Source organism: Neomonachus schauinslandi, chromosome 6, assembly GCF_002201575.2.
Source record: "Neomonachus schauinslandi chromosome 6, ASM220157v2, whole genome shotgun sequence".
NCBI classification, from domain to species: Eukaryota; Metazoa; Chordata; class Mammalia; order Carnivora; family Phocidae; genus Neomonachus; species Neomonachus schauinslandi.
Window position 1 is genome coordinate 81817785 of NC_058408.1, and position 17149 is coordinate 81834933.

Below are 17149 nucleotides of genomic sequence, written 5' to 3' on the forward strand. Positions count from 1 at the left end.
GATCATGGTTCTTAAAGTATGGTCCGAGGACCTCTGGGGGCTCCCAGGACCCCTTTCAGGGAGGTTGTAAGGGCAAAACTATTTTCATAACAATACTTAGATATTATTTACCTTTTTTACTGTGTTGACATTTTCACTGATGGTACAAAAACAGTGGTAGGTAAAACTGCTGGCGCCTTAAGACAAATCAAATCAGTAGTTTTTTTATTCTTCGCCACCGTACACTCAGTTAAAAAAAAAAAAGAGCTAGTTTTTGTTTTATTCATTTACCTTCTAAAAGTTTTTCTAACTTTTTAAAAATACTTTAGGTCGGAGCTATTGTGGAAGTGAAGAATCTTGATGGTGCATATCAGGAAGCTGTTATCAATAAGTTAACAGATGCAAGTTGGTACACTGTAGGTAAGGGAATAAATCTTTTAAAAATATATTTTCAAAGAATACAAATCAAAATTTCCTTGATTCAGTTCCTCCCCTAATGCCATAGATATTATTACTGTTAATATATTTTGTTTTTGTTTTGCTCTTAATGTTTTTTTAATCTTTCCAGGTCTTAAAAATTTTTATTTCATAAGTATGTACATAAAGTATAATTTGAAATTAGTGTATATATTATACAGTTGAATTTGTAGCTTTTTTCACTTCAAAACATATCTTAAAGAAATTTTTTCTATCTTAACTATTTTTAAATGTACATTTCAGTGGTGTTAACTGTATTCATGTTGTTGTGCAACAGAGAAGTTTCTTTTAATTATAGTAGTATGTTTCATATTTGTTGTACCATAATTTATTTTCTTTTACTGATGGTGTTGCCAATTTTCTTGCCATTACAATAAATGCTGGATTGAATGTCTTGTACATGTACATTATTCTTATATTTTCCTGGTGTATGTGTACACTGAGGACCAGGCATAGTGAAGTGAAATGTACTTTAAAATTTAGGTAGTGAAAACTGCCTTTCTAGAAGAGGGTATTCATTTACACTTCAATGGACAGTGTGTGAGTGCACTCATTTTCCCAGCCCAGGTAAAAGTTGATTTTAGTAATCTGTAAAAATGTTTGCCCATCTGGATACAAAGTAGTATCTCAGTTTTGTTTTAATACTCCCCTCCTGTGATTAAGTGAGATTGAACATTTTTTTCATGTTTATTGAAAGGAACATCATTTCATTTGTATTTTCTCTCTTTCAAATTACCATCTTTTTATTTATTTATTTATTTTTAAGATTTATTTATTTGAGAGAGAGAACGAGCAGTGGGAAGGGGCAGAGGGAGGAGGGGAGAGAGAGAGAGAGAGAGAGAAGCCAACTCTCTGCTGAGTAGGAAGCCCGATGTGGGGCTCCATCCTGAGCTGAAGGCAGACACTTAGCCAACTGAGCCCCCCAGGCGCCCCTCCATCTTTTTTATTTTTTAAAGACTTACTTGTTTTAGAGAGAGAAAGGGCTCACATGCGTGAGTGGGGGGAGGGGCAGAAGGAGAGAATTTTAAAGCAGACTCCCTGGTGAGTGCAGAGCCTGGCATGGGGCTTGATCTTAAGATCCATGAGATCATGACCTGAGCTGACACCAGGAGTTGGAGGCTTAACTGACTGAGCCACCCAGGCGCCCCTTTTGAATTACCATCTTATAGTGTCTTCCCAGTCTCCCCCTTGTCCTGTTGGGATGGTTACATTTTCTTATTTTTAGGACATGAGATCTTTGTATATTCTGAATATTAACCCCTGGCTACCTTAGTTGCAAGTATTTTTCTCCTATTTACTTTTATTTTCACTATCAATTTTCATATTGTCACTTTTTCCTGTGGTCACCTTTTCCTTTGTAGTTTTAGTTTTGAATCTTGTTTTAAGGGGCTTCCTTCCATCAGTGTTATAAATTTATTTTCCATTGTATTCTTCAGTTTATAGTTTTATTTTTGCTTTGCAAATAGCTGTTTATTTCATCTACAGTTTATTTTTTATTTTTTGGACATTCTGAAATGTCATATTTTTCCCCCCAATTAATAGCCAATTATCCTGGTATTATTTATTGAATGGGAATAATTCTTACTCTATAATGACCTCATAGGTGAGCGTAAACACCTAGTTAAAATGTCTTTGATGTTGTCAAAATTTGATGGACCTTTGAAATAGTATAGATGAGTTTTCTCTATATTTTTGTGGGGTGAGGAAAAACTTGGTGAAGAGAGGGGAAATTTTAATTTGAGACAGGAAAATTTGACTTTATGTAGGTGACAAGACTGTGAGCATGTTCTGTGCAGTAAGTCTAGATGGTAATTATGTATGGTAGTCAGTCTCATAAATGTGGCATTTTTTTCGTTGAATATTTTAGTTACAACATTAAAACATTGTACTAAAAGTTATTTATCCAGTCTCACATGAAATTTCACTTAATATATAAGAACCTAATTTCGTTACTTAGGTAAAAACTGCTATTTCTAAAATCAAAGCCTGGTAACTTTATTTAGAATAGATGTATTTTTTCCCCATGATTTGCAAGGAATGTAAGTATATGCTATAAAATTACAGTATAAAATATACATCTATTCTGTGTACGCATAAACTTACAGCAAATTTGCTGGAACATTTTAGTACTTTAAGTAAGTAGTTTTCAGTGGGGAGCACTTGGCAATGTCCGGAGACATTCTGGTTGTCACGAATGCGGAGCCACTAGTGGCATCCGGCAGCTAGCAGCCAGGGAAGCTGCTGACTGTCCTGTCGTGTTCAGGACAGCCCTTCGCGACAAAGAATGATCTGCCCCAAAATGCTAGTAGTGCTCAGGTTTAGAAACCCTGCTTTAAATAGTAAAAGCAGGGTAACTTTTTAGGGGCAGTCTGAATAAATACATTTGTATTCTTTTTGTTTTCTCGGTAAATCTGTCAGTATTTACCAGTTGGAAAACTTGCCTTTCCTTTACCATGTTGAGGAGGGTTAATTAGCATTTAAATTATTTCTTCCTAAAATGCTAACTTCTTATTTTTTTTGGTGTGTTCTGGGTCAGGGAAGATGTTTTCATTTCAGGTATATTATTTCCTTATTGCTAGAAATTGGAAAGCATATTCTGTATTTGGAGTTGTCAGTTAGAAAACATAAAATCTGAACTGAATTTCAAATGTAATCTTCTGAAACACTGGTTCTGTTTGCACTCAGAAAATTAAATGATAATTTATATCATCGTGTTAATCTTTGAAAAATCCTTCAGTAGTTTCCAATTTTACCTCCTGTCCTAGTTTTTGATGATGGAGATGAGAAGACACTGAGACGATCTTCACTGTGCCTGAAAGGAGAGAGGCATTTTGCTGAAAGTGAAGTAAGTAATCATTTAATGAATGACTGTGTCTTCATATTTTGTATTAGGGGGAGCATATTTTTCTTACTCAACTCAAGCAACTTACTTGTTAATCAGGAAAATTCATTAATACCATTATCATGTAATCTGTGAACCCTGTTTTTAAGGCCTTGTGTTTGAGTACCAGGTGATATATCCTTTTTTTTTTCTAAGAATATTTTAGCATTTGTCCACAATGAAAATTCAGTGATCTTGCTTAACTGTTATCTTTAGGCAACTTTTATGTAGACTCTAATTTTAAATAATTGTAGAAAAGAGATGTTCCATTTATAATCCACTTGAACCCCCTCATCATGAAAGGATCTGTAGCTACTGTAAGCAGTCCCTAACTACTACTACTACTACTACTGCTTCTGCTGCTGCAGGCTGACATTATTATAGCCCCTCCTCAAAGATGCCTTGCCTGACTGCCCTTTCTTCACTAGTCCCTGCCATCCTTTTAATCCTTCTAGGGTGACCGAGGTTTCTTCATAGCTTGTGTCATTCTCTGACATCAGGATATGTATGTGCTTAGTTATTTGTCTGCCTCCCTCCCTAGAATGTGTCACAAGGGTGGGGATTTTATATGTTTTCTTCACCACTCATTCCCAGTTCCTTGGACAGTGCCTGGCATAGAGTAGGAGCTGAATAAATGGTAGTCAGATGAATAAATGAAGTGCTTATATTTGCCAGGGACTTTGCTCACTGCTTTACCTACATCTACATTCATAACACTATGAAGTAGATAGCATTATTATCTTCAATTTACAAATGGTGAAATTGATGGTCAGAGCTGGTTCTGAAACCAGTATTTTCTAGTACCAAAGCCATGCTCTAGAATTGAAAGGTGTTAAGTTAGTAAGAATGGAGGGAGGGTTCACAAAGTTTTGTAAATCGGTAGCTTGCAATCCAGAATTTTAAAAATGGACGTATTGTTAAAGTGTTATATTCTATAATCCAGCCTATAAATATTAATTAATGCACACTGTGGCCAAACCATGATTACTTTTCTTCTTGTCACTATTTAGAACAGTGTTTCTTTGGGGATGTTTTTATATTATTTATTAAACTATTAAACTTTATTTTATGTTTTCTTGTTTTGAAAATACTTTCCTTGGGGCACCTGGGTGGCTCAGTCATTAAGCATCTGCCTTCAGCTCAGGTCCTGATCCCAGGGTCCTGGGATCAAGCCCCGCATCCGGCTCCCTGCTCCGCGGGAAGCCTGCTTCTCCCTCTCCCACTCCCCCTGCTTGTGTTCCCTCTCTCGCTGTGTCTGTCTCTGTCAAATAAATAAATAAGATCTTTAAAAAAAATATATATATATATATATATTTTTTTCCTTTCCCTTAAATAATTGAATTCCTAATCCAGTTCAGAATTTGGGACAGGTTCTGTGTATTATGATTCCAGCCTATTTTTTTCAGTCTCATATTGTAACATTTCCTTGGACTTATTTTTTCTTCCCCCCCCCCCCTTTTTTTTTTAAGTTTTTATTTAAGTAATCTCTATGCCCAATGTGGGGCTTGAACTCACAACCCACTATCAAGAGTCACATGCTCTTCTGATTGAGCCAGCCAGGTGCCCCATTTCCCTGTACTTCTGTCTTATAAGACTACTTCGTATTTTCAGGTTATGATTCATATTCTTTTCTTGGTTTCTGCTGAGTACGGCTCCTCTTAATGTTCTCCATGAGGTCTTTCATGAGCTTTCTAACCAGATTTGATCCCTTATCCTTTGATCCTTTGGCACTTCTCTTATTCTTATTTGATGGTCTTTTTTTATTACTTTTCTTATTTTCCCTGTAAGATTTTAAACTTTTTGGGGGTAATAGCCATCTTTTTGTCATTTTGATAGGCTCTTCTTTTCCCAGCAGTGTTTTCTATACAAAAGCCTTCAGTAAATATTTGTTGAATTAATTGTGAAGGTTTAAATATAGGAAATACAGCTTTAGAATTTGCAGTGAATTTGGCTTTTTGCAGTGATAAAGTAACAATTCTTTATAAGTTATGTAATTTTGTTTATGTTTGTTTATTTAATCTCTACACCCAGTGTGGGGCTCAAAATCACAGCCCTGAGAGCAAGAGTTGCATGCTTTTCCGACTAAGCCAGCCAGGCGCCCCTAAGTTTATATAATTCTTAAAAATAATTTCATTTCCCTTAGAGTATGTGTACAGTTATAGTAGGTCAGTGAGTGAATATGGGGGCTTTGAAGACTTGATTTTTCATGTGCTTAGTGAAGGCATGTGCCTTATTTATTTAATCCAGAGAAATATCTAAAATACTTTTTTTTTTATAGGAGAATTGTGTAGTTCATAAGACATTTGTAGTGTAAAGGCTGAAGCAATATGAGCAAGTAGTTCAGTGTATCCTTCTCATCTTCACGGTGGACCACTTTTACTGTGTGTGTCTATATGTGTTAGATTCTATGTTTTGCTAGAGGGTACTTAGAATACTGGTGTATTGTTCCATATCCCATTCTCATAAGCCAGGTGTTATGTTAGGTACTGGAGACACAAGGATAGGCCAAGTAGACATGGAATTTATCCTCGAGTAACTTATCATCTGTTGGAGGAGAAAAAGCATTAATCAAACAATCAAATATTTTAAGATTATAAATGTACTGAGTTCTGTGATAGCATGGCCAGGAGTGTATTTAATCTGCCATCTGTGTATTCCTTCCCTTTATTTGATATTTTTCATATTTTCAAAAAACATTTTTAATTTGTTGAAAAATTATTCAGAGCATTGTTATTATCAGTAATAACTTTGGTCTTTGAGCAAAAAGCCACTGGCAGTGTTTGGGGTCACTAATTCCATTAATAAGCTACATACTTAAAGACTTAAATTTAAAAGATTTCCGTAATAAGAGATCACAACAGCACTTCCGTCAGTCTGAATTCCAGCACTAACATCACTGATTCTAGCCCTAACCGGCTTAGTGAGAGTGTTGCCACTGCCCGGGGGTTGGGGCATTTCTGCAGAGCATATAATTCAGAAGTAGTTTCATCAGCTGGTATTTGCTGTGCATTTACTACGTGCAGTTGAAAACTCTAAAGAAAAGTTAGGTAAAATCTCAGCTCCATATTTCCTATAGCCCATTTAAGAAACAGGGACATAGGCATGTTTCCCCTAGGCCTATGGAATTTTCTTTTAGCTTCAGTATAGCTAGGAGTCTCTGCTTTTTGCTCTTTAGGTTTTGACGCAACACATTCTACCCTCCCCGCAGTCTTTTCTCTCACTTGAAATAAAGGTGCTCCTACCTTCCTGGGCATGGTTTGAGGCCAGGGACAGAGATACGGCTTCTTACTGTTCTAACTCTTTATTACATAGGGAGAGAAATCGGAAATCCTGGATATTTTCTTTCCTGTAACTGGTGAATACCAGATGCTTAAAATAGAAATCACAGTACTTAGAAGTCTCTGCTTTCACAAGAGCAATCTTAATTTTAGGGGAGTGAGGCGGGGCGTTTAATCCTTCTGTTAGCTTGACCGAAAGTGAATCTAGATTAATTTATTTTCTCTGTTTACCAAATATAGTACTTTGAAATTTTTTGCTCTTGGGAAGCATAATTAGGAGTTAATGATAAGTGACTTTTTTTTTTAAAGATTCTACTTATTTGTTTGAGAGAGAGAGCAGAGTGAGAGAGAGAGAGAGCGCACGAGCAGGGGTGAGAAGCAGAGAGGGAGAGGGACAAATAGACTCCCCGCTGAGCAGGGAGCCCGACGCGGGGCTTGATTCCAGAACCCCAGGATCGTGACCTGAGCCGAAGGCAGACACAACCGACTGAGCCACCCAGGCACCCCTGACAAGTGACTTCTAAAGAGGTTTTGTTTGGTATATTACTGTATTTGGACCAACTTTTGCCTCCAGATTTTTTTATTATTTATTTATTTATTAAAATTTTATTTATTTGAGAGAGTGAGTGAGGGAACAGAGGGTGGAGGAGAGAAAGAATCCTCAAGTAGACTCCCCGCAGAGTGTGGAGCTGGACACGGGGCTCGATCCCAGGACCCCGAGGTCATGACCTGAGCTGAAATCAGGATTCAGATGCTTAAGTGACTGAGCTACTTAGATGCCCCTCTAAATATCTTTTAAATGCCTGACTTAAGCTAGATTTGAAAGATTAGATTTTATGCCCTATAAAAAGTTAATATATTTTGTCTTCTGAAGGAATTGATCTTTATGTTTTATGGGTAGTACCCTTTACCTATATCAGTATTCTTTGTTGTTGGATACATAGATCTGTGTACCTCAGGTACATTTACATATATTCTCAGAAGTTATGCAATCTAATAAGTTATGCAAGATTATTAATATGCTTCCCCTTTCACATTTTAGTTCATCATTGTTTCAACAAAATTATTTGTTTTAAAAATAAAAGTTTTAAATATTAACAGTTTATATTTAGATAGTCTGATTTTTTTTTTTTAAATCTAAATTGATATATGCCCTTTCAAATAACACCCTAGTTTGTAACTTTGAGAAGTCTTTATCCAAAGTAGTTTCTCACCCTCACTCCCATCCTGACAGTTTTTGTGGGGTCTTTAGTTCCCCTGGTATTCATGAAATTATCTGTAATAGCAGAGGTTCTGTTGGATGAAAGGAATAGCAACTGTGTGGAAGATCTTAAAAAGGCAGAAAAAGTAAGATTATCAAAATTGATATTCAGAGAATTCAGTTAGTTGGGATAGCGTCTTCAGATTGAGACCTTAACTTTATAGTTATATAAATCTTTTCAGGAAATAATGACAAGAAAAATCTAAGAAGTGTCTGATATTGAGAAATGAAGGGAATCATTCCAGGATCCCTTTTTCCTTCATTCTGCTTTTAACCAACAACCAATTCCTCACCTGGAAATCATTATTTTAGGATGGGGTGAGGGACAAAGGGTTTGACATGAACTGTCAGTTGACAACAAGACATGTTTATTTACCGATCATTATCTTCATACCAAGCACCGTATTGGATGCTGCAGATTAAAAAGGAAGGGAAAATTAAATTTAGAAAAGTCAATATTTACATATTTTTTAAAAAAGGTTTATTGCAGAAAATGTTTGCAGAGTAATAATATATCCTACCTAAAGCCTTTTTTCAAACAGTTGATGCTTTTTTTTGGATAATTTTGTTTGTTACTAAGAATTTTATATTATGGATTATGATTCCCTTTGAACAAAGAGAAATTTTATTTGCAGTTGGCTCCAATGCAGGTGCTAGGTCCTTACATATAAATTTCGTATCTCTCCAGTCTATTTTCTACTGAGCTGTGTTTTGTTTTGTATTTTAATCATTCTTAGAAGTCTTTCAGCCTTCAAATAGATAATGAAACCATGAGGAAAGAACAACTGAATTTCTTTTCACTCCCCCCCCCCAATAATGGGTTCATTCATCTTTATTCTAATATCTTTGAAATGACAGTTGTCTCTCTTTAGGAAAGTTGTATTTTAGTCTTCCTTGGGGCAGTTTTTAATCTTCAAATCTAAGCATATTCTTAAACTGATTTGGTTTAAAAGGGAAAAAGAACTTGCTACGTCGTAACTTTGATGGGTTTATGTTCTTACCCACAGACATTAGACCAGCTCCCACTCACCAACCCTGAACATTTTGGCACTCCTGTCATAGGGAAGAAAACAAATAGAGGAAGAAGATCTAATCATATGTAAGTCCATTTTCATAACTGTTAGTTGAACCTGAATTCATTTCTCCTTCTAGTATTGTTTTAAGAGTTACTAATTTGAAATTGTACTTTGCAAAATGCTAACTGGATCTCATAGTAATTTCAGACTCCTTGGCACGGGTGCTTGAGATTCTCCATGCTCAGCCAACCTTAACAGTTGTATATCTACCTCCCATTTCTCCCTACATGTATCTTGATGCTGTAGTCAGAATGGAACCAGTCAACGTTCGCTGAATACATCCTTTGTTTTCCTGATACCATGCTTTTATTCATGCTCTTTTTTTTCTTTCTCAAATCCACCCATACATGTCATTGTCCCACTCATTCAATCACCAACAGAAATGCTCCCACCTTTATGTGAACTGTTTTGTCTCCCTACTCTTCCCTTGAAAACAGACCTGTTTTCTTTCCTCTGAACCCCTTAAATTCTTTGCATTTATCTAATGTCAAAAACAGTATTTCACCTGTTATTGTCATTGTAGTATTTGTTTTCTCTTCCTAATAATCTTAATCTCCTTGACAGAAACCGTCTTCCTTATTTTCATGTCCTACAGTTGTGACATATATTCTACCTATTTAACAAATTACTTTTAATGGGCCATGCTTAGGCTCCAGAAGGCTCTAAATTAAAAAGGATCACAGGATCATAGGGTCATCAGAGATAAAGAAACAATTTTCAAAGAGTTACAGAAAGAAAAATAATTTATTGCGAAGGACTGGGAGGCAGAATAGCATCAGACTTCTCCATTGTAATACTAGATGCTGGTAGCCAATAGAATGCAGAGTGGAGGAATGAAAGTCTCTATTAAAAAGGTGGACTCAGTTACCTAATATAATGGAACATTGGGGGGGAAATTAAAGATAATATGATAGCAAATAGAGAAAAAATAGCAAAGGCATTAAGTAACTCACCCTGAAAATTACATCAGAAAGGAAAACTTAGTAAGATGGAGGGAGAGGAGGTGGCTTAAATATAAAATTAAGTCCTAGTAACAATAGGAATTCAACAGAATAATGTATACAATGTATAAATTAGTATAAGAGTATTATTTAGAGATAAGGTAGTAACTATCAAAGAAATAGCTGAAACAGTTAAAAACATAGTTGCCTCCATAGGAGGCAAAGAAAATGGGAAGGGGTGGGATTTTAATGTATTCCATTGGAGGTTATTTTAAAAACAATTTTGAATATTTCACTTGGATAAAATTGAAAAAATTTTAACATGTCTAAGCCCAAATATTGTCAGAATGGCTGTTAAAAATAAATGTTGAGTTGAATTATTGACATCTTTAGTGTAAGTGAATGCTTTCATTCAGTATTTAGAATCACATATTAAATCTAATTGTGGCTGAGCTTTGAAGATAGAAATTGGGTAAGCGCTATCTCTCATATTGCTTACTTTTAGCCTTAGAGCAAATTCATGAAGATAGGTATTATTTTTACCCATATTAAAAACTGGGGGAATTGGGCTTAGGGACAGTAAGTAATCCAAGGAACACAGGAAGGAAAGGACAAGGACTTGAACTCACCCATGCTCCATGGGCCTTTTCCCATTCAACTGATTGACTCTTATTTAGGTAGAGTAGTACTTCAGTTACTTTCTAAATTAGTTCTAACAGTAAATAAATAATGACTCCTTTGAAGGAGGAAATTAAAAGACTAATCCTTGCATTGAAAAAATATTTCATATTAATATTTTCCTACTATACTTGTGATTCAGACCATGCATTTTTTTTTTTAACTCTCTGAAATTTTTAGAAGATGTTTTTCAGTTAATTACTAAGTGAATAATTTCTCTCACTTGTGATTTAGCTTGCTGATGACTTGATTATCTTTAGGGTATTCAGGGTATAACAATTATTTACTCTTCTGCGTATGACTTGTTCTAACCAGAAAGAAAAATAAATGAAAAATGTATGATAGCATTATTCATATGAAGGAATCCTGTTGTGATTATTTGATGCTACTGTGATCTAATAATGTTATCAGTTTTTCCAGAGGGATATTTTATTGCCGTAGAATATTCACTGAAGCACTTACAAGATAAACCTTTTGCTGTCTCTTTGAAAATTAGTGATTTCAATTATGTATTAAAATTTTACCTACCATTGCTCATTAGAGTCTTCCATAGTTCTGTAGTCAACTTGTAATTATGATTGGTAATGTCAGAATAGTGAGGTGGGGTGTATTTAATGTAAAATTATTTCATTAGTGAAGATTTCTGCTTCTCTAGCTTTCGAAAGTGGCAGTGTGGCTTGATTGTTAAGAGTGTGAACTGTGGAGCCAGGTGGCCTGGGTGTGAATAACTCTCTCTGCCACTTCCTTGCTATATAACCCTGGGCAGATTACTTAGTCTTCATGCCTCAATTTTCTCATCTGTAAAATTGAGATAATAGTGTAACCTATCTCTCAGAGTTGTTGCGAAGATTAAATGAATTCATATCCTTGAAGTATTTATATAGGAAACACTGGGTAAATACTAGATATGAAACATCATATATTGAATGCAAAAATTTTCATGAAATACCAGTATGTGACGTGACTTCATTCATAAAAATGTTTATATGTGAGTATATAAAAATTCTGCTTACAGTGTTTATGTCTGATAAGTGGAACTGTTTTGGGCTATACTATTTGAATTTTTTAAGAACATTTCCATATTATGTTATATGCATATTGTAGGAAAAAGTTTTTGTATCTACCAAAAATTCTTTTTAAAAATATTGCATCTAACATTTAGACATGTTTTATCTTTCTTCAACTGTCATCTACACGTGTAAAAATAAATTTAAAGTAAGATAATTTATAGATTATCACCTAGATTGATCTTCAAAAATGACCCAGAATTATGATGTATTAAAAAAACTGTAAGTTGAGGTCTCCCTTTTAGATGAGACTAAAGCATGCATTTGTCACTGAGCAAGTTGATCTTTGCTTTCTAAAGACTACCGCAAACATTCTAAGTTAGTGATTTTCCTGTTGAGAATCTCTGTATAATGAAAGATTTGCTGTTGGGATTGTATAGCATATGTGCAAAGTAAGAAGGCAGATCAGAGGTTGAGAATTAACTATTGTAGGAAACGAAGCCCCTCTCATCTGTAATCTTGTTTTACTTGCTCTTCCTTCCCCCTCCCTATGGTGGTCATTCTCATTGCCAAGAGATCTTAATATCGTGGTATGTAGACACCACAGGCAAGTACCACAGTTGGAAATTCCCTTCTCCTTAATTACAGTTCCTCAAAGTTCTTTCACCCCTCTCTGAGTGATTTCCTACAACAAAGTCTTGGACCTGGACCTTACGGTTATTTATCTGACCTTCATTTCCTCTTCCATTACTCAACTAAAAAAGTCTTCATTTTGATTCTCTGATTGTCATTTAAAATTTAATTTTGTACAGAGATAAATAAGGTTATCTCTTCCCAGGATTCCCCAGACTCTATTGTTAATGAGTATATCACTACTTTTATTTTCTTTTAACAACTGTTAATGCACATACCAGTTAATCTGCCTCCAGCTAGTCAAAAATTATTTTTGACACCTTCCTTCAATTGAGTTTTATTTATATTCTACCTTTAATTAGTAAATTCTAATATGTTGAAGTTATTTTCTTAAGATTATCATTCTCTTTTAATTTTTTAAAGAAAGTTACTGATCATTCAATGTATAAGTTGATTGAATTTTGCCCTTACAATTTAACCATCATATACAGATGTTTTGTTTGATTCTGCCTAAAGAATAGATTACCTGAAATTATAGAAACATTTGTGTACCCTCACCTCTCAAAAGTGTTTTCCAATAACCTGGCAAAAGTGTATATGCAGCTGCTACAGTAGAAATCAGTCTGCTTGCTGTTACTTTTTTTCTCCTTCAGAAAAAGAATAAAGCATAAGAAAGCTTATAATAGTTCTTGTTAGTGATTATTTGTGGGGAGGGATTTTACCTGTTGACAGTACTAAGTTTATCCAGTAAAGTAGTGATGTGTACCTGGTGTTTTTAGGTCTGCAGATCTTTAAAAAATTTTTTTTCATTGAGATATAATTAACATAACAAAATTCACCCTTTTAAAGTGTATAGTGTGCAGTGTTTTTAGTGTATTCACAGATTATGTAACCAGTACCACTAATTCTAGAAGATTTTTTTTTTTATTGTTTGCTGTTTTATTTTGAGATGAGAATTTGATTCTAGTTTCCTTGATTAAAAATTGGGGAAAAAATAAAACCCTTTTATTGGTAAGTATATACATGTCCATATTTCTAAGGAGCTGTACCTCGTTAGACTTTCTCATACTGACTAATACAGGTTTTTTAATTTAGTGTGCAAAATTTGAAACTGAGTTACTTGCCTGAAATTATAAGGATGATTGAAGTCAGTTTCCTGTTTGCATCTTGTCATTTGCTGTTCTTTGGCACACGTCTTGTCTAAAGTTCTTCCTACTTAATTTACAATTAATTTACAATTAATAGTGATGTGCAGTCCCCTTAAATAATTAGCTATTAGTCTGTGGTGGTAAACATTCCCGAGTAGTTAGCTTTGTTTCCAGTGGCAGCATCAGATGTTATGTCACAAACAGTGCATTATTTTGTTCTGACTCTGTAAACAAATACCACCTTACCACTGAAGCAGCAACGCTGTCAGAGGGGAATAAAACCAAGCAGGTTCTCTGCTTGCTCTGTATTTGCTCCCTTAAAATGTTTTTTAAAATTATTGTTTATTATTTTTACATTTTATTTTTATTTATTTGAGAGAAAGTGCGTGAACACACAGCAGGGGGAGGGGCAGAGGGAGAAGGAGAAGCAGATTCCCCTGCTGAGCAGGGAGCCCAAAGTGGGGCTTGATCCCAAGACCCCGGGATCATGACCTGAGCTGAAGGCAGATGCTTCACCAACTGAGCCACACAGGCACCCCTTAAAATATTTTTGATGCTCATTTATTTTAGTTCACCAGTTTATTGAGTGTCTTGTGTAAATTATTTCTTGGCTAAATTCCTCCAAGAGGAAAAGTTAAAGGAGCCTTAGGTATATATAGTGGTGTGGTTTTAACTGGTTGTGTACATTATGCTGCTTGTATACATTTTGTGATTTCAGGAAAAATAAAATTAAAAATAACCATCGTAGAAAGAAATAAATCTATTCAGTTCATTTATTTACTCAACAAATATTTATTGAATATCTATGCTTGTGCCAAGCACTGTTCAGGTACTTGGGATATATCAGTGAATAAAACAGGCATTGATAAATCTCTGCCCTTAGAGCTTATATTCTCTCATATAGGGGAGATGGGCAATAAAGAGAAAACGTAAGAAAGAACTAAGTAGATTATATGGTATGATGGATTTGTAAATGCTGTGGGTAAAGAATAAAAGTGATGAGAGATTGGGGCAGGCAGGTTGTAAATTTGAATGAGATGGTCAGGGTCACCTAACTGAAATGACATTTGAACAGAGACTTAGAGGAGTCAAAATGTTTCCAGATGTCGAGGAGTAGAGCATCCCAAGCTGTTTGGCTGCAAAGGGGAGTTGAGAAACGAGGTGGCAGTAGCTGGTGGAGAAGGTGAGGTCAAGGGATTCTTTTTTTAAGTGGGAGAAATAATAGCATATTGATGGAAATAACAGTATGCTGATGGGACTCAATGTAGTAGAGGCAGAAAAATTGATACAGGAGAAATGAGTACTCTTGGAACAAAGTCTTCAGTTGCCAGGGCTAGGGTAGGGGGTGGACAGGAAATCTAGTCCATAAATGGGCAATGGTTTTAGAGTGGAACTTGGACATTTAATGTGAAAGGTGGATAGGTGTTTTATGTAGGCAGTCACTTTTTTTTTATATGTCACTTTCTGATGTCTGAAGTCTTCACACTTGTTCAGTCTTAAGAAAGAAATGAGAATCTTCATAAAGATGCAGATGACTTTGTTAGGCAAATAAAGCCCAGTTTTCTCTCTCTCTGTTTTACAGATTTGATATATGGTATCCGTGATATTGGGACTTTTATCTTGCTAATGATAATGATATGAAGAGTGTCCATTAAATCCTAGCTGAATAAGTTTTTTATGGCTTCTTTAGAAAAGCAGTAATTACGGTTTTAAGGTTGGATGTCTTCCATAGTCATTAGAAAGTGAAGAGATAAAAGTCATTGCCCTTGAGAAACACTTCTAATCAATTAGAACTCAGACTTGGGATGTCTTTCATTACTGTCCCAAGCTGTGTGCCTATTTTTAAGGTTTTATGCTTTGCTAATATGAAGCTATATTTGTTTTTCCTACCTCCTACTTACTTTCCATGTCCCTACTTTAAATTGCTTTAAGTGCCATTTGAAATACAGTAGTTCTCAGCAGCAAACTTGAAAATTTGCTTTGTTTTTACCAGGGGACAATTATTAAGTCCCTTGATCATTGAAATCAAATAGTGATACTTCCCGTATCACTCTAAAATGTTTAGTGTTATTATAGTAGTTTTTGCTTTTTTTATAATTATGTTGAAATATATAAAGGAGTGACATTATGTTGCCATCCCTTTGGAAAGGCATCAAGACAAATTTTAGAGTATATTAGATTTGTCCCAGTCAACCGAATAGTTAAATCATGTTTAAGGTTTTAAAATAATCTGTCAGTTTACATTTTTTGTCAGTGAACTTGGTCATTGCCAACTATCTCAAAAATGTTTTCATCCCTATAGGTAATTAATACTAACCATTCTTCTATTTAATTTGTAAAAAAGAACGTACATTGTAGTCTATTCATTTCTTAGTGTCTTTGCTTACTCTGCGCGTTTTGAGCACTCACTTGTTAGAATCTTTCTTTAACACTGATTGTGGGCTTTCTTGGAACCAGATTCAGAGCTGAATTTTTGTTTGTTTTATGTTTTTATTTTTCCTTTTTAGTTTTACTTTTTGCTGTGCTTTTGTCTAACAAGTGGATGGTTTTAGATAGTTCCTTTTTCTGCTGACAGCGAACTTCTTTCTAATTTATTAGTCCAATATACAATGTAAACTGAAAGGAATTTCTAACATAATACAAAATAACAGTATTGTACATTTTATCAATTCCTGGTTTGTGTATATTTGATATTAAGGATAGCATTGGTGATCTCTTATAAGATTGTCTTCTCTCCCGCCCTAAGCCCCCAATAAATAAAGACCTTTCTTCCCCTTTTTAAAATTAGCTTTGTACTGGAAGTATAAAATTACTATCTTTAGAACTTCCTTAATCTGAGAGTTGGATCTAATACATTTTAGTGTAGTACTGGGATGTTTCGTATGGGGCCTTCAGCTTTTTGAGAATTTGGGGACCATTGTTACTCTGTTCTGTTCTCCCCCCTTAACCTTTTAGAGTAGCACTAAATAAACGCAAAGGATGTTTAGGAAAATGATGTGCTTCCTTCTAATGATAACCCTTTTTGTTATTCTTTAGAAATTTAGAAAATGGTTTAAAAATTTAAATTTGCCATTCTGTAGGTTTTAGAAAATGAGGTAAGATTTCTAGACTACCTATATTTATCAACTTGGTATGCTCATTCTTTGTGAAGATAAATGGAAATATCTTATTTTTTTCTTTCCCTAGACCAGAGGAAGAGTCGTCTTCATCCTCCAGTGATGAAGATGAGGATGATAGGAAACAGATCGATGAACTACTAGGAAAAGTTGTATGTGTAGATTACGTTAGTTTGGATAAAAAGAAAGCACTATGGTTTCCTGCATTGGTGAGTAACTTCAGTATAAAAGAGTTTAAAATTCAACTATTTAGGTTCATGAAGAAAACAATTGATAATCTTATTAGTGTTTTTCATAGGTACAGAGTAGGGAAATGGTTTTAGCGTCATTTAGTTTACACAAAGATTACTTTCAGAATTGTCTTTGAGTACCAAGAACTCTTTTAAGTCATCCAAGAAAGGCAAAATTATGATAATTTTAGAGGGTAGGTATGTGGGAGTTCATTATACTGCTCTCTCTATTTTGGGTAGAAGATTCATAATGCAAACTTTTAAAACTTCTAAATTCATCATGCAAAAGACTGCAGAAGAAGAGAATCTTTCTTTTTCTGCTGTTGTCTGCAAATAATGTCTACTTATTGTTCTTTTCAGTGAACATGATTTGTGTTCTTTATCCTGAATACTTAGCAGTTCAGTGTTTTGTGCAAAGTAATTGCCCAATAAATGGCTAGCTCT

General features: G+C 34.8%; 1 protein-coding gene across 1 annotated transcript in view; it reads left to right on the forward strand.

Annotated features, from left to right (window-relative positions):
- ARID4B (AT-rich interaction domain 4B) overlaps window positions 1-17149 on the forward strand; it is a 145284-nt gene that overhangs the window by 67328 nt on the left and 60807 nt on the right. The window contains exons 5-8 of the mRNA XM_044916014.1: window positions 309-399; window positions 3222-3301; window positions 8884-8975; window positions 16546-16684. Of these exons, the coding sequence (XP_044771949.1) occupies window positions 309-399; window positions 3222-3301; window positions 8884-8975; window positions 16546-16684 (402 nt within the window). The remainder of the gene's footprint in view (window positions 1-308; window positions 400-3221; window positions 3302-8883; window positions 8976-16545; window positions 16685-17149) is intronic.